Source organism: Pseudorasbora parva, chromosome 12 (assembly GCF_024679245.1).
Source record: "Pseudorasbora parva isolate DD20220531a chromosome 12, ASM2467924v1, whole genome shotgun sequence".
Classification (NCBI taxonomy): domain Eukaryota; kingdom Metazoa; phylum Chordata; class Actinopteri; order Cypriniformes; family Gobionidae; genus Pseudorasbora; species Pseudorasbora parva.
This window is the reverse complement of record NC_090183.1, coordinates 37,996,391-38,014,919: the sequence shown is the minus strand read 5'-3', so window position 1 is coordinate 38,014,919 and position 18,529 is coordinate 37,996,391. Positions and strand designations below refer to the sequence as shown.

Genomic DNA, 18,529 nt, shown 5'->3' with positions numbered 1-18,529 from the left:
ATTGTTTTTGGTTGTTTTGTTCATTTATTGTGGTTATTTAAAATGTTTTCCATTTTTAGTGTTAAATAGTCTTTAGAAATTAAAGTTCATTGATCTTTGAAAAGGTGTACCTGCATTTGTATGGCATTATCATTATTTTAGATGAAAATGGTCTCAGAACGACAATATTATCGTTTATCGCAATAATTTCTTGGCCAATTTATCGTCCAGAAAAATTTGTTATCATGACAGGCCTAGTTGTCCTGAGTTATTTGTTTTGTCTGATAGCTGAAAAAATATTGCACTAAAATGCATGTAATAAAATCAAATCTTTTCTCATTTGTATTATAATGTTCATGTCTCTTTTTCTAATTATAGTTAGCGAAAGACAAAGAGCGTCTCCAAGCCATGATGACTCATCTTCATGTGAAGTCTACAGAGCCCAAACCCACCCCACAGCCAGTGAGTATTCATATCCCGATTTGCATACTTTCCATACTAAATAGCATGCGAGATAAGAATTTGTGCACTCCAACTGATTGTGATTTGAATGTGCATAGATGATGTATTTTCTCAGGAACTGTTTACAGTTCTTTGTCATTCACTTATGACTTGTCAAAGAAAAATTGGCAAGGGATGTGAAAAGCAGTTTTTTAATGAGTACACTTTTTCAAGATGTATTAATTTTGGGGGAAAATATGCACCACATTTAAACTTTTTTTGTTTTGTTTACAGCTGTTCAGTTAATCATTTAGTTTGTACAGTTAAAACATATTCCTGATAAACTATTTTACAATTATTCATGGTAAAGAAGGGTTCACATGCTATGACAAATTCAAATTGATCATTGATCAGTCACACTCTCTACTCTCTTTAGTTTGCCGAGCACGCTGATCATTTATTTACTGCTCAGGTGCCCCATGGTGCTCAGGAGCCCAGAGATAGTGTCCTAGGACGGCGGGGTGACAATGGTTCATTCAGTGGAGCTTTGCCTCTGTCACACGCTGATTGTTTGGATTAGCATTTGTACGGAGGTATCTGACACACCGATGCTTGTGTATAAAAATCGGTCTCAGATATTGATAGTGTTGTTTGCCGGCCATCTCTCCCCAAGGGCGTAAGGGGCAGCAGCTTGTAGTGGAGAGGAGGACCCTTTTGAATAAACTACTTTATCATGAGGTGCTATTATTGTTTTTGTGCACTTTATGCATGATGGTCAGAAGCTATTATTTAATTTTACCATTACTTGAAATGTGTTTACAGAGCTGCCATTTGGTGACATTTTACTCAACAGCATTGTTGTGATAAAAGCCTTGACATTTATTTCAAATTTGCTTGGCTCATTTTGGAATGTGTCTTTAGTTTTAGAGTCACGATTTTACTCATGAACAAATTAGATGTTTTTTACAGTCTGATATACTGCTCATTAATCTTGCCCCAATAACATTCATATTTATCAACAGCTCATTTTAAGAGATATTTTGCCTCAGGCTACTGTTGTTTGTGTTTGTGTGTGCACATGTGCATGCACGAGTTTACGAAGGAAGGTGTCACTAAGCGTTCTCATCAGTGGTCTGACCTTTTCATTGTCCATAATTAAACAGCAGCTTTTTTGTTGTTTCTTTAGCTTGTTTTAGCAGCTTGTCTTCTGTTTTCTGTTTTCCAAGGCAGCTTGGCAAGTCAAAGCCAGTATAATTAGATCACCAATTACCATTTAATTATTTTCATTCTGAAGTCTCATTTTGCGGGCATATTGGAGAGCACCCAAATGGTACGGAAAACCGAAAGGAGGGCCATTACTCGCCTGTCTGGTCTATTATAGAGGCTACTTGCTGTGGATGAGGAATAAAGGTAACAAAGCTAGCGGATGTGCACAGAGGTTGAAAAAAAGGCCACGCTACTGAAAACCTCTGGCCCAAACGGAGACCCTTTTCTTAGTCACCCTATTTTTGCATGTCATTTTTATCCTTGCAGGGAAAACCTGATATGCTCTAGGCTTAGGCTGTAATTTTTGTTATTACTCTGTGTGTGTGTGTGTGTGTGTGTGTGTGTGTGTGTGTGTGTGAGAGAGAGAGAGAGAGAATATATAAAGTATGCAAATATTAAACATTTATTTAAAAACACCTTTCACTAAATTTTATTAAAAGTGAATGACAAACAACCAGTGTTATTTTAGCATATACAATTATGTTTTTATTAATAATGTTATTAGAATTTTTAAGTTTAGTTGAAGTTTGAGCTTTTTTCTATTTCATTTTAGTTGTCTTATTTCAGATAGTTTTTTCAATACTTTATGGTTTTAGTTCTAGTTTATAATGATAACCTTGTAAACTAAACTAAAAAATATTATTATGTGTAATTATGTGTATATAATTATATATATAATATAATTATGTGTATTTTCCATTAATGCATATAATATAATCCCTGACTAAGGCAGTTCAGTGATATACAGGATATAGGAAGCATAACTGGTACTATATGGTGCATTTTATCATGACTGGATCACATTATTGGCCAATCAGCGTCCAAGACCAGAACTATCGTTTTTTTAATGTGATTTTAGCACAGAGAGAAACCAATTAACAACAAAAAAGGGGTTAGATAGGCATGAGGACAATGACATGTCAAGGATGAAGCTTCTGTCATCCCTCAAATGTCTTTATTATGTACCTGTCTATCAAACAGAGCATCTGTATGGTAATGACCGTTAATAGGGTGTGTGGTAATTGCGTGGCCTGCGTTGTATCCGCGTGGCGGGGGGTTAGATGTTAAACACTGTCTGTTGGTTTTCACTCGCCTCGCCGCCGTCTGCACTGTCAGCGTTGCCATTATAGAGCAAAATTAGACATCTGATACCTCCAAAGCAATTGACAGCCTTGACATTTCATTAATTTGCTCACCCAATCTGTAGGCGATTGTGGCCCACCTCCGCGTCCCCTCTCGTTGTTGTTTTTTTTTTTTTTGCTCCTCTCTGCTTGTCCATGCATTCGTCGCTTTTTCACCCTCCCAGTGAAGTCATGTTTAATTTCGTAACAAGGCCTCCTTTGGCAAATTAGCAATTAGAACAATTTGGTGGGGAAATATGTATATGTGTCATTAGCTTTTTTTTTCCATCGCCTACAAATTAATAGCAGGAGCATCGGGTCAGACTCACGTCTTCCACTCCAATAGAAGAGGAAATCTGACACTGACGACTTAACACAGCAGTTGGAAGCGGGACTGCACCTTTATGAACCCGCTGGTTAATTAGTTTACCTTTTAGCCATTATTACTAGACCCCCACATCGTGCCACTTGATAAGGGAGGAAGAAAGTATTTCTCTGGAAACTATTTTTTCATAAGAACCATCTTATGCCAAACCATCGGGATGATGAGGGTCATTCAGATGTGACGTTTAATCGTAGCATCACCCCTGTAAGTAGCCACTAATTGGGGTCCTTACAATACAATTTGAGCCTGTAATTAGTGTAGATTGACCTCTCTCTGTCTGCGGCTTATTAGGAGCCTCTTAGGGCTTGGTGAGAAACTCATTCCATCAGCCAGCAAGACTGCTACTGCCGCCTGAGAGCAAAGAGAGTAAGCTAGGCATTCTGGGAACACGCCAGCAGACCAAACAAAGAGGCGACCAGGGGATGTACGCTATTTGCTCACAGAATGATGGACGCAGAAAGCGAAAGCATGGTGTTTACAAATATTTACAAACCAACATGCTCCTCTGCGGCTCAGAGATTGATTGGATGGTGTGTTAACAATTAGCATCCACAGGCATCAGTGGTGACTAACAATGCTCTGTGCTTTTCAGCTAAACCTGGTCTCCAATGTAACTTTGTCCAAGACGGCTCCCGAGGCCTCACCGCCCCTCAGCTTACCCCGGACACCCACCACCCCGACTGCCCCGCTCACACCGCTCTCACAAACCCACTCTGTTATCACCCCCACCAGCCTGCACAGTGTCGGCCCCATGCGCAGACGCTACTCAGACAAGTACAACATGCCCATATCTCCAGGTACGGACAGACTGCTTTAAAGCTCCTTTTTGTGACAATCAGTGGGTGCCCCCAAAATTACAATGATAATTAAATAAATTGTATTCATTCAAATAATCAAGTGAAATTATGTTTTGCATAACGAAACATTTTGCATTCTAACATTATTAATTAAACACATTTTCAGCACAAATTAAACAATCACATAACAGTTTTTTTGTTTATTTTTTAGGAATTGTAATTATTCTCAGTGTTATTTTTCTCAGTGATTTTTTTTATTATTCTTCTATTTTCTATTGTTTTTAATACTACTGTGATGTATAAATACTAACATTTTAAATAGCACATGACTACTGTATTTATTTATTTATTTACTTACTTTTTTTCATCACTGTAATGGAAATATGATTTTTGTACATAATTTGCCTTCTGTTGAATACTTATATGGAAAATAGTTTTTTCAGTGTTAATGTTTTTAGTTAAAGAGTACCCTATACACGGTCAGAAATGACAATTTATTGTCTGGTCTTTGTCAACAGATATTGTCCAGAACAAAGAGTTCTACATGAACGCTGAAGTACGACCCCCTTTCACATATGCTTCGTTAATACGACAGGTGAGAAGGCAACCACTATCACATGATGACGTATTTAACCAACCTTTTGCATTGCAATTGAGCATTTTCACATTAGATTTTACGTGCATCTAACATGCTTCACTGCAAAACTTCTTTAAAGACAAACCCCTAAACCCCCACCGCCGCAGCCGTTAAATTTCAGATGCAATTTAACAGCAGAGCTCAAGATTAGCCATCTGCAAATGAGCGTGAGAGCACTTGCTGTTCATAGAGGGGCAAAAAGCCCATATATAACAATTGCTTTTGATTAAGTATTACAGCCAATGTGATTATTACGGAATTCATTTCACACAACAGTAGGAACGGGGGCGTCTTTGAGATGCCCAGTCAATTATCAGGCCTGAACCGGTAATCTGTGATCACACGGGCATTAATCTGGGCCCGGGATAATTGCCGCTTTATAATCTGGCTCTATAAAATAGTTTTTTTTTTTCGTTTTTCGTTTTTTTCTTGTTCTGGTCGTTTAGCGGAAAAGGATGTACTCAAATTTCCACATTTGCATAAGGAAGCGTTCAGTAAACAAAGTAGCTCCCATTTGAGAACGGAAAAGCGTGGAGCTGTTTTACATGCACCCTCAGATCAACTTTAACTTGACATACCATGTGCATCTCACTTTGTTTTTGCTCCAGGTTTGAACGGAAATGAAACAGCTTTTTGCTTATCAGCATTTGTGTGTGTGTGCGTGTGTGTGTTTTTCCAGGCAATACTAGAGTCGCCGGAAAAACAGCTAACACTAAACGAGATCTACAACTGGTTCACGCGAATGTTTGCATATTTCAGACGCAATGCAGCGACGTGGAAGGTGATCTCACAATTCTTATTCTCCAATTCTTGCTGTTACTAATGTACAATTAATTGTGATTTTCCCAGTGGTTGACTAAATTAAAAAGTAGAAACAAAACAAAAACTTGGTTGATTAAGAATGTGAAACTATTAATCTCTCAATAACTCCTGGCAGTAGAAAACCACCCCAGATTTCAGCGCACACTTCTCTTATTGGACCACATACAGCTTTTCACTCATGACGAGCATGTATGAATAAAGGAGATGTCAGTGGAAGTCTGGGACTACATTAAAGATCAGGAATTTAAAATATAGTTTAAACCGTAGAAATTTGAAAAGCTATATGGCAAAAAATCAAGTGCAGATGGTTTCAAAATCACTAATCAAATGTAGGCAAATTTGTGCAATTGTCCATATGAACTCTTTTATAGAACGTTGCGCTCTTGCTTCCTTACTAAAATTAATGTTAGAAAATCAGATGTTATGCTGCTTATATAACTTAAAAAATAGTTTAAAAAATAATTACATCAAATTAAACAGCAGAATATAAATATTTCCACCAGTGTTCTCAGACTTTTAGACACCACTGTATATTTTAGTTCTTTAAACAAAACCTTCATACTGACAAACACATTTTCTGTACCCAGATATTAAGATATCACAGCATAATGGCCATTAAAAAATATCTGAATTTTTCCAAACAACACCAGCCCTCAGAGATACAAACAGAAATCATGTTAAAATTGCAACTTTGTACTTTACGCCATTTCACCCAGTGAGATTTAGTCAAAGTTGAAATTACCCAGAGAAAGTATGCATTTGCCTCAAATATGATTTATTTCACTTAATGGTCCTTAGAAGTTTCTGGAAGAGAACCCCTCTTCATTTGGATTTATTTTAAAAGTGTTTTTTCGGTTTTCTCTGGAAGAATTTCAACAGCTTTAAGGGGAAATCTGGACATTTGAGTAGGATGTTTTCCCCTGGCAGTTAGTTGAGCATTGGCATTTAACTCAAGCGTTTTCAGTTTCCGTTTTTGAAGTGAGGCAGAAAAATGATGAACTATCTGTGACTTTTAGTAGAGCTGAATGATAAAGCACCAGAGCGACAACACCCACACAGGCCTCCATCAATCAAGGAGGGATTTATTTACTAAATATCACCCGCATGTTGTACAAATGGCCTGATGAAAGGGTCATTTATAAGAACGCAACAAGCAGAGCATGTTAGAATTACTTCTCTTCCCCTCATTGTTCAGCTACAGTGCTAAAGTCATAACTGCCAAGGAGTCATGTTTATCAGGCTATTTGTGCAGTCTGGAATTTTGTTGGTAGTCCAGGGTGCTGCTACAATTTGCTCTTGGTCAGTACATTTCTCTGTATAGAGTGTGTTTTGGGACTTTTGAACATTATGCTTACCAAGGCTGCATTTATTTGATCATAAATACAGTAAAAAGAGTCATATTGTTTAAAATGTTATTAATTCCTGTGACGCCAAAGCTGAATTTTTCAGCATCATTCTTCTTTGTCATATCATCTTTCAGAAATAATTTTAATATGTTGATTTGGTGCTCAAGAAACATTTCTTATTATTATTACAAAGTTATATCTTTGTGGAAGCAATGATAGTTTTTATTATTATTATTCTTTGATTAATAGAAAGTTTAAAAGAGCAGCATTTATTTGAGAGTTTTTTGCTTTTATTTTTTCAATCAAGTTCAATTGGATGCATACTTGCTGAATAAAATAATATATTTCTTTCTTTTATAAATCTTACTGATCTCAAACGTTTCACCATTTAGTGTATATAACTTCAAAACAGCTGGGAAATTACATGTTTGATACATTGTCTGAAAACTATTTTTAAAATGTTCTGCAATTAAGCTTTTCAGGTAAATGCATCTTATTTTAAGGATGTCTAGATTTTTTTTTTCTGTCATCACTTACTTCAAAATGCTTTAATTTGTTTTCTTCTGTGGATCAAAAAGGAGATGTTATGAAGAATGTCCCTGCTGCTCTTTCAAGCTCCAAAAAAGTACCATTAAAAGTCATATAATAGCTTTGTGTGACTAACAGACCCATTGCCGTAGCTTTCAAACATCAGTTAAAACGAGAGAATCAGTGTCTGACATTCAGGACATTCTGCAAAACATCTTTTTTGTTCCACAGAAGGACTACGTTTTGAGGTCAGTAAATGACAGAATTAAAATTTTCTTAATGAAAAAGTTAATACAATATAATGTGCCATTTATATAAAAAAGCTGTAATACAAAATACTGAAATGTCTAATTTATTCCAGCACATTTCCCTTTGCACTCATTAGCCCTTTTCTTTCTCTCACACCAACTGCAGAATGCAGTGCGGCATAACCTTAGTCTTCACAAGTGTTTTGTGCGGGTAGAGAACGTTAAAGGGGCGGTATGGACCGTCGACGAGCTAGAGTTCCAAAAGAGAAGGCCGCAAAAGATCAGCGGGTAGGTGTTCCAGCGCCACCCCATACAGCATGGCTGACCAAACCCGTGTCTCGTGGTGTTGATGGATGGGCTCCATGTCATTGTCTCTGTGCTGTGCCGCCCATTGACCCCTACTAGCTTTAGCGTGCGTCTCTGTGCCCGTCTGTGAGTTATGTGCTGGCTGTGTGCACCGTAACCCCTGTTCGCTTGTGCTTATCCATTCATTCATTTCATATCCTCTTCTCTATCACTGTCTGTCTGTCTTGCTCCAACCGCATCCGGCTGCTTGCTGCCCCTCTCCCCCCATCCCAGGGTGCTGTGCGCACCAATCTCTCCCTGCATAAATGCTTTGTAAGAGTTGAGGATGACTTTGGGTCCTTTTGGACCGTAGACGATGAAGAGTTTAAACGTGGCCGCCACATACAACGAGGTCGCCCCAGGAAGCATGCGGCGGATGAAAGCTGCGATGAGCCGCCTGTACAGTAAGCACCGCCTTTTGCCCCGCCCACGCCCCCTCCCTGCATGCTTTGCCTCTGTGCTTGCTCATCCTCTATGCATCTTATGCTTGTCATATGTGGTTTTCATAATAGATGAAATGGCTTTGTGAGTGTCATCTGATTTATATTAATAAATGATTTTAAAATAACAACTTCACATATATAAGCTTTGTTCCAAAACTGACCGAGCTTCCTTGAAACCTTCGCTCTACATAGAGAAATAGATTGGAAATAGATTTTTTTACTTCTGCCTATATACTTAGAAGGTATTTTCCTCTCCACCATTTTCCTTAGCGTGAATTATGGGATTAATTTATGTTAAACTAAACAATCAGTGAGTTTCAATCTTTGAATGAAAAGCATTTTCAAAAAACTGGGCACAATAAAAAGACCTTATTCTACTCACTGTTGAACCATCGAACATTAAAGTGTAAAAGCGTTAACAAATTACCATAACACCACAAAGAGCTTGATCATTTTCATAGCAATATTACAGCCAAGTTAAATATCACTTTAGTAACGTCTGTATTATGTAAGATATGTTCACTAACTTTAACATTGAGTGATAATATTTCAAAGTGATTTCCATCATTTTGACAGACAATATTAAGATATTAAGACAGATAATAATTTACCTGCTTTATAAACATTCCAGCAAACACTGGGATTAGAAGTGAAAAGGGGAGACAGTTACATGTTTAAGCATTCAGAGGATTTATGAGAAAAAAATCAAATTATACATTTTATATATATATATATATATATATATATATATATATATATATATATATATATATATATAAAATGTGTAAAAAATATAATGTGCAATATATGTTGTCTTTTTCATACTGTTACAGTGGAATAAAAGGGAAAAAAAGATGTAGGAAAAGAATGCAGTGCTGAAAGATATTCTTGTTATACCAGGTCACATTAAAATACCAAGCATTTCATTATTCCCCTGATGTCTGAAAATAGAGCATGAAGGAAATTGTACAGCTCATTCAGTCAAACTTGACAGAAAAAGATTGTTTGTAGCGCAACCTTTTGATTTGAAGTGATTGCCCACACTTTCTGAGTAGAATTTCCCCAAACTGGAAGTTCCTCCCATAATCTAAAATACAGTAGGCTAGTTAAGAAAATGGTGGATAAGAGAATAGATTTTTAACTAAATACTTTTCCACTCTATATAAGATCTGATGCTAGCATGTTACTAAGTTAACATAAGTATAAGAATTCATAGTGCACACAAATATTGGGAACAAGATTAATTATGTTCAAATCGGACCATTTAAATGATACTTTTTGATATTGAACAATATTTTTGCTTGTCACAGTGCAATCTGGGATGGCCCTGTTGCACAACTGATAGACGCACTGCTTTAGATATTGATTGAAACAAGCTAGCATTATTCCAAGACTGCCTTTGCATTGAAAGTGAGGTAGGCCAAGTAGGCAGTTCGTTTTGGGACAGAGCTTTGGTGTTAAAGAGCTTTTGATAGTTTAGTGCCATCTATTGATTTTGCTATTGAGTTTCATTGGAAATCAGATTGTACTCTAAATACTGACTTCAGTGTAAAATCAATCTGTTCCGTAGACTGGAGACAGTATGACTCGTTTCACTACTGAACTGAATGTGTGTCTGTATTTTTGTCTCTACAGAAGTCCAGCTCTGGTAAAGAACATTCATACCACTTTGGGATATGGTCCCGCTCTTTCTGCAGCCTTCCAGGTAAAATCACAAGCTTTGCAGCATCAAATCCTTATATGGTTTTATTTATTAACCTTTTCAGTTGCTGCCTCGTATGTGTGTGTGTGTGTGTGTGTGTGTGGATAGAGAGATAGAAAGTACTCATTTTTTGTGGATTGATGAAGCATTTAGCTGGTTTGTAAGGTGACAATTCTTGTGTAATGAAACTTCATGTCTTTGTTTTTTTGTAGAAAATGTTTTAAAAAAACGTAAAAAAATAAATAAATCTCTTGAACGCACATCATGCTTTCATCATTACTTAAAAAAAAACTCTAAATTGCTCATGAAAGGACATGCGGTGTGCAAAATGGCTATTTATTTTGAATAAGCCCAAGTATCTGGAGGCCATTGAATGGTCCCGATATTTTGAAGGAATTGATCTCGTCGAGTTCATCTCCTCTATTCTGTTTTAGGCTTCAATGGCAGAGAACAACATACCTCTATACACTACCGCTTCCATCGGAAGTCCCACTCTTAACTCGCTTGCCAGCGCCATCCGAGAGGAAATGAATGGGGCCATGGACCACGGGAACAGCAACGGTAGTGACAGCAGCCCTGGACGCTCGCCCCTGCCAGCTATGTGAGTGGCTCACATCCCACCTTCATAATGTGTGTGTGACTGAGATAAGGGCCCGAGGTACAGGGAGACGTCCAGAAATCATTAGGCTCACGTGCATGCAGGGCGACCCTCGTACAGCTTAGGTGGTGGGAATTTTTCACCAGGTCGCTAGGAGTTGAAAATAGTCTCCGAAAGCACAGTAGGGTTCGATGTACATTACAGTAGATGTTTAGCCATCCATGAAATTATATAGAAAACTGCAGTTTACAGAGGAAGCAGGAATCGTGAATGCAGTCTTAGAAAGGAAACCCCACCTTTGGCAGGTTTCTAGGCTGGGGGAGCTCATAAAGAAAACAGTGTCTCTTCGTGTTATTTCGAGGAGAAGTTCATAAACTGGCTTTTATTGCGGGTCAATAGTGTGCAGCGTTCTACATGGAGTTCCTCCCTAATTATTGCCTCCATTTTGTTTAAATATTTACAAAAGTGGTGAATAGAAGATGACAGAACTGGCCTCCTTTTTCCACCCAGACAGGACTCGCAGCACGTCCGAAAACTCTCCGAGCCGTCGAGAGTAAAACAACGAAGGGAGGGGTGGGGGGTCGTAATTAGCCTCGACGAAACCGCTCCAACATTTCCATGTAGCTGAGCTGCGGTCGGGTTGAAACCACAGCTCCCCATACACTTGTTGTATGGGAGGGACCGCCGTGTTGTTTGAAGCTTAAAATAATACGCTGCAGACGACATGGTTTCCAGATGTTGGAGGACAGAACGCTGATTTGTTGCTTGGCCAGATTTATTGCAGTTTCTGTGAAACATCAGCAAATCGTTTTTTGTTTTTTATATATATAAAATGGTGCGGTAATGAACTCATGAAGATGTGGATGAGAGAAACGCTAATGGCAGGTAACATAGCTGCAGGCCTGCCCCATCCGCAGGATACAGTGAAACAGGATGGGTGTGCTTTCTCTGAGGCTGTCTGCCTCTCACCTCTCTAGGCATTTGCCAACTTAACGCACTCAAAAGCAAAGATGTTGCCCAAACACGAGCTGTACAAAGTGTGAGAATGTACGAGCATACATAAAACATTCACATAAAAAGCACTGAAGTTTATTAAGTTAACCAGATTTATGGATGCAATGTTAATGCAATGTTATCAAGGGCATCGCGGTTCAATTTCGGAGAAAAACTTTTTCTCTAGTAATGATGGCTGGAATAGGAAAGGGACGCTTTTTATTTTATAATCTGTTCAATCAGAATTTATTTATTTAACCTTTCAATGCAAACAATTATTTATAACTGTAATTAAAATATCAGATATTATTACAAGTGTGAAAATGTATGACCCTGGATAAAACAGGAAAAGGGTAATACATATATTCAGAATATTCTGATTGACTTAATTTATTGTTAACATTTTCAAGAGCATCATTAATATCTTGTGCTTTAGGCAAGTACAATGGTAATTCTATTTGTATGACGTATTTTGGATTGCCATGTAAATGCTATGGAACATGAATATGGTAAACCCCCACTACCATGGTATAGGATATCGTCACTTTACCATGGTATCACCACAGTACATTTTTGTGAGTTACCCCATGCAAAAATCTTATTTTGATTTCTTTTTTTCTCAAATCTGTGTACAAATTTAACTCAAACTTTTTAGTCTGATTTTATGAGTTATTTCAAACTGTGTAATTAAATGTCAACTATTAAAATGATTACATAGTATCGTCAATCCAAGTATATAATTACATCTATCTTAACATGCTACGACGTAAACCAGGCCTGTAATCATGATGTAAACAAAAAAAATACCTTTTGATAACAGAACCACTATAATCGCTAGCATAATTTCTTTTGAATCCAAAGTCATAATTAATAACATATAATAAATAGGCTTCCATCTGCCTCACCTGTTTGTATTGTTGCAGATGTCTGCAATCTGATGCTTCAGTCCTAATTACAATGAAGGCTAAAGCAGAGTGCATCTCAGTTGCATATTAATAACAATTTCATGTTTGCCCTCCAGCTAGAGAGGCAATGGGATACACGGAGATGCTTTGATCTGAAAGCGATAGAATGGGGAGAGTTTTCTTATTATTCACACACAAATATGATAACTCATTAGCATGACTACTTTCTTAACAAACGTGGCTGAGAAGCACATGAGAGAGAGAAAAAAAAAGATTGTGGCTAATTACATTTGCCAAACATGTCTTAGCGAAAACCTATAGTTTGCCATGTGAGACTAATTAACTTAAAGGCTCTGCTACAGCTGCTTCTAATGTTTATCCTTTTATTCGTTTCAGTTTTGGTCCTCTTACCCGGTACAGTCAGCGCTCGCTCATTGGCGCTCCATTCCTGCAGCGTTTCTGTAATGAGAAATTTGGCAGATCTCATCTCTGTGGACAATCCTTTGCCCAGACTGTGGGCCGGGTTCATGTTTTGCCTTGTTTACAACTGACAGCGTTATTATTCTTGTAAGGGCTCTGTTTCTTATCACAGCCGTTTGTGTTGGGCCCCGTCGTCAGCGCCTCCCCCTTCCCCTCTCGTCTCGCACGCCTCCCCGCCACTGCTTTTCTTCCCCTTATTGACACTTTGGTTAGAAGTTGCATTAATTTTCCGCGTATTTAAAGTGTTCGCTGTGCTGTCTGGTCACCGTGGGGTTTTTTTTCACGCTTGAAGTTGATTAATGACGGAACCTTGCGCAGGGTCGTCCTCTAGAGACCCGCCTCACAGGTTGTGCATGTTAACGAGCGAGAAGAGGAGCGCGGAGCGGCACTGATCCGACGCCACCGGGAAGCTGACAGGCCGTCCGCTCGCTCGTTCGTACGCCTGCCACCGCTCTCCGCAGTCCATTCTCTCCTTGCAATGTCGTATGTTGTTAATCTCCCTCATTTATCAATTCAAAGTGAAAACCCAGTTGTCGGGCCAGCTGTGGAAAATAATGCCGGCTGGTATCCCGGTGTTGGAAGAGCTGAAAGGGAAGTGGAGTTATCAGGAGTGTTGCCGTTAGGCCACCTCTGCTAGTCTTCATTATAGAAACAGCTGGTCCTCTTTTTTATGTTTTATATTTTTTTTATTTAGTTTATATTTAGATAGTGAGGCTGCACTGATACAATCAAATTGATATATATGTTTTTTTGTTTTCTTACAATATTGCCTAGAAACACAAAAGAATATTAATTCATTGAGATTTATTACATTTTTATTTTAAAAGAAATTCTGGGAAATAAATGGCCGTTTGTTTTTTTCTTAAGACATCATATCAGCGTTAAATATATTGATGCATATTTTAGTTTTTGTTTTATTGTCACAATGCCTAGATACTGTAGATCTGTATATACTTTTTTTCCTGTACAGATTTGTATAGACATCCTCATCAAAAACTATTCTTTGGAGCATTAGTTTAAAAAGTCAAATTAAAGAGAGAAAAAATACACATAAAAGAATAGTCATTCATTAAGATTTGTATTTTTGTGCAAAAAAATAATAATATTCCTGTTCTGTTTTTTCCTAAGGCATCATCATATCAGTGTAAAAGAGGAGCCACTGGACCCAGAGGAGCACGAAGGCCCCCTTTCCCTCGTGACGACAGCCAATCACAGTCCAGACTTTGACCACCACAGAGATTACGAGGACGACCACGGAAGCGAGGACATGCTGTAAGCCTGGTTTCTTCCACGTCCTCTGTCGAAGAGGCCATACTAACTGCGGTCACCTGCGAGACCACTCCAGATATAGCAAGCCCAAGACTGGATTCACAATCCTCTTGTTGACGGCTATTAAAATGTTCCGATTTACTCTTAGTGCCATTAAATACAAAACGAAATACGAGATGATAAAATCTATTCCATTTGGAAGTATTTTTGATTTGTTTCTACTTTTCGTTTAAAAGAAGAGATGCGTAAATTTCTACTCATCGCCTGATGAAAAGACATTTGGTACTGGGGCCTGCTTCTACTTCGTTTTGGCATAAGTGTCACTGAGACCAGAGCGGACATGAAAACACAGCTGAGAAAGACTCATTGCTCTCTGAGTCCAATAAACACTGATCACAAACTCTCTCTCACACACACACACAAATCATTAGCGCTTCAATAAGCGTGCCACTCACAGTGTGCGTGTACGTATGTGACTTTAATTCATTGCCTCTGCCTTCAGATCTTCTTAAAGGACAGTTCGCCCAAAAAAGACATTTCTGTCATTTACTCCCCCTCATGTCATTCCAAACCCATATGGCTTACTTTCTTCTGTGAAACACAAAGTGATTGTTTTGTAAAGCGTACTTGGTTGCTTTTCCGAATCATTTTTTTTTTAGTTGGATCTTTTCAGTGAATCAGTTTACAAATCACTGGTTCTCATGTTCAACTCACGGCTCACAGGAAGGGAATATTTTCAGTAAATAACAGCTAGGGCAGCATGATGTATCAGTTTAGCGTCGATATTAGCGATAGTCATTTTTCAGGATGTGCGATGTCAAATATAGGGATCGTATGATCTGTACAGACCAGGCATCGTGGTTTGAAACGTAAAGTTTAACCTCAGAGCAAAAGTTTATCACATGCGCGTGTTTTAGGTCCTGTCAGTTTAAACATTCAAGCAATTTTTAACCATAAGAATGAAAGACGACGCGCACAGAGGAGCACAGACAGCACATGGACACCAAACTCCACATCTGTTTGTTCTTGAATAGACACATACATGCAAAATGATGTCAAAATGCCCGTCTCTCAGAGTATCCTCGTTAACACAGTCCCTTATGTGAACACAAATAATTAAAAAGTATGCTTATATTGAATCCGTGCATTCGGTCTTAAAAAAATAATTCACAAAAATGTATTATATTTAATTTATACAGTGAAGACTGTGCCATGTAATTTGTTCATTATTTTCTGTGCAGCATTCACTGAAATGTTCATACATATACATTTTTCCCAATATTGTGCAGCCCTAATAGCAGCTTAAATTTAGGTTTGTTTCTTATCCAAATCTATCTACAACTTGGAATATTGTGAAAAGAGTGATAGGGATGCTTTTGTGTCTGAAGTTTGAAAGCTCTACTCCCCATTCATTGTAATTGCCTGAGAAAAAGCAGTGAGTGCAGATATAACAGATAGTTTAGCTGAGAGTTTTCACGGATAAAAAAAGGTCATACGGCTTTGGAACAACATGATGAAGAAAAAAATGACAATTTGAATTTTTTAAGTGTGCTATTCCTTTAGGATCGCTGTCATCACAGCTGGAGCATATCTGTCTGGTGTTTTGAGGGTTCCTGGGCAAATAATTGAAATGTAATGTCCTCTCATTACTCTGTGCTGTTAGCTATATATTCTTTTTGTTGGGTTTGTTTGTTTTGGTAACTGATCAGACCTCATGAATAATGGCGTGGAGTTATGGTGTGCTTAGCACTGGATGAATGTTAAGGCTTCTTATGCTCTTTTTTTCCTCTCTCTCCCTTTCCTTTCCTTTCAAAATTGAAACAAAATGTCGCATTACCGTGCAGTATTTTTCTGTCATTTGTTCCTAGCGTTTCGGATCGCCACTTTGCAGTCACATTGCCCTTGCATGCCGACACACACACTCAGACACTCTCTCTCTCATATGCTCTTTCCCGCTCATGAAGTCCATCTGCAAATGCACTACTCGTAATGAAGGCTCCCTCTCCACGCACCAATGAAGTTTAATTTTCACGTGGAATGAATGACAGAGAAATCAACGCAGGTTAACGTTTATCGTTCTGAAATTATACTTTCAAAAATCCCCTTTTGTGGTGATGCATGTTAGCGTCAACCAAATCGCTGATCGAAACCATCGTCTGTATTGCAAAATGAAATGTCAAAAAAAATTGAAATAAGGAGCTGTGAGAGAACTGTTAGACAAAAGCTAATTGTGATTCCTGAACGTCATTGTCGGCATATATGAAACTTTTTTTTTTCAGGGGGGTGGGCTCACTTCTGTCATTTCAAAGACTGTCTGGATGACTTGAAACTGCATTCCCTCTAGTTTTGGTATCTGTTTCACCACATCAATGACCGGCTCAGCCTCTGTTATTAGACATGATAATAATTACACATGGGATTATATATGTTAAAGGGATTATGAAACCGAGGCTGACGGCACAGCCATGACCACTGAGCATTACGGCACTGGGGTGGCCCACTATGACCATTCGCATCTTGCCACATCACTTTGGAAATGATTGTTTCTGACTGGCCGTTTCCACACAGGTCAGTTGAACCCGGAAGGCAACTCCGAATTGAAAGCTGCTGCCGCCGGCTAGTTTAGATATAACATTTTGGCACATTGCAAGGATGACGACAGACTTTAGATTAGGCTTCTACAAATCATTCACAATTACATTTTGTTTTGTTTTTTAATGACTGCAACCAACCACTTTCTGTGTTCTTATTTATTACTTCCATTTTTTTGTTGTCATTTTGTTTTTACTTTAGTTGATGTTTATGTCTCTTATCTGTGACTACCAAAGATACAAGATACTACAAGCTGATATATTCTATGTTCCATGCAATAGCTAAACGAAAGGCCAAATATCCTGGCCGGACACAAAAATGATGAAATGTCTGAAACTGTGTCGGGCTTATTATGGTGAAAAAAAAAAGCCAAAGGGGTTGTTCGGTGGGCAGCTGTATGTCTTTGCCTGTGACCAAAATAGGAGAGGAGAGGCAAAGATCGAGACCAACACACGACCAAATCAAAGCAATGTTGTCTTTGGGCCAATGAAAAGGAAAAAAGGGAGTGTTCTATCAGGAAATGATGGCTATAAAGGAGAAGGATATGGATGAAAGAGTTTAGGACTGTTCACTGTCGTCACAGGAAATTTAAATCCATTTGCATAACACAATGTGAACTGAACTTCAACTGGACCACACAATGATGAGAGTATCATTTCTTCTCATACTTTAGTTTTTTTTTTTTTTTTTTTGCCATTTTATTATTTGAAAAGATTGTATGCCACTTGTAAATTCAAAACGGGTTTCCCGATGTCCTTTTGTTAACCTTGGCAATGCTCTATGATTGTGTTTTAGTGTCTGTCAACTTAATACTTTTTTATATTAAAAAACACTCCTGTCAACCAATAAGCTGGGTACAAGGTACTTTAATGGCAGTTACTACTATTTGTAAATTTATCCAAGCATTTGTTTTTATCGATGGGCACTCTGTGGTTCACTAAAACAAATCAAGCATCCAGGCAGCTGAGGGTCGCCCGCAAGGGACAGTGGGAAGGATTCGGGGCTCATCTGAGGGCTGTTTCTGATTGTTATTCTTGAGCAGGTAGATGAGAGCATTCACCGCATGTGTAGCTCAGCATTACTGAAGAAATACAGCATGAGAAACTGTTAATATGCATACCTCAGTTCAAACCTATAGGGAATGAGGAACTAAGAAAATGATGTAACATTTCACTCAGTTGCACTTAGTCGTATGTCTTGCATGTTTAGTCTAAAACTGTAGCAAACTATTTTAAGAAAGATTTTTAAAAATATATAAAAATCAGAGCTTGTTTATCATGAGGGTCTTTCTTTTTTTCCTCTTTTAAACCAATCCAAACCTCAGGCTTTTTTTATCGTTAAGAAATGCCATCCGGCTTGCTTCAATATGACCTGTTCTTCGATTTATTTTGCTTCTCACATGCGGTAAACTGTGTCCTGTCTCTGCTCTTTTAGCTCATGTTGAAGTAGGCTGTACATACACCACATTATAGCTTGTGTGTCCTCTCATTTTCTCCTGATTCTTTTCAAAGAACAAAAAAAATACTGTTTGTATCACCATGTTTGCTTTATCACAACTGCTTTGTATTTACTATTAAAAAAGACGGAAAAACACAAAGAAGTGAGCTACTGTATGTATTCCAATAGCAAACT

At 38.1% G+C, this 18,529-nt stretch overlaps 1 protein-coding gene across 14 annotated transcripts in view; it reads left to right on the top strand.

Moving 5' to 3' along the window:
• The window catches only part of foxp1b (forkhead box P1b), a 218,621-nt gene extending 200,809 nt beyond the window's left edge, over nt 1-17,812 (top strand). For 12 of the 14 annotated variants that reach the window (XM_067460212.1, XM_067460207.1, XM_067460206.1 and 9 more), the window contains 8 exons: nt 358-441; nt 3,785-3,989; nt 4,508-4,584; nt 5,306-5,407; nt 8,150-8,319; nt 9,994-10,063; nt 10,495-10,661; nt 14,165-17,812. In XM_067460212.1, coding sequence (XP_067316313.1) covers nt 358-441; nt 3,785-3,989; nt 4,508-4,584; nt 5,306-5,407; nt 8,150-8,319; nt 9,994-10,063; nt 10,495-10,661; nt 14,165-14,312 — 1,023 coding nt within the window. In that variant the 3' untranslated portion in view covers nt 14,313-17,812. Of the gene's footprint in view, nt 1-357; nt 442-3,784; nt 3,990-4,507; nt 4,585-5,305; nt 5,408-7,736; nt 7,859-8,149; nt 8,320-9,993; nt 10,064-10,494; nt 10,662-14,164 lie in introns of all 14 variants that reach the window. The other 2 variants (XM_067460214.1, XM_067460213.1) reach the window with 1 other exon arrangement.
• Nucleotides 17,813-18,529: the final 717 nt, after the last annotated feature.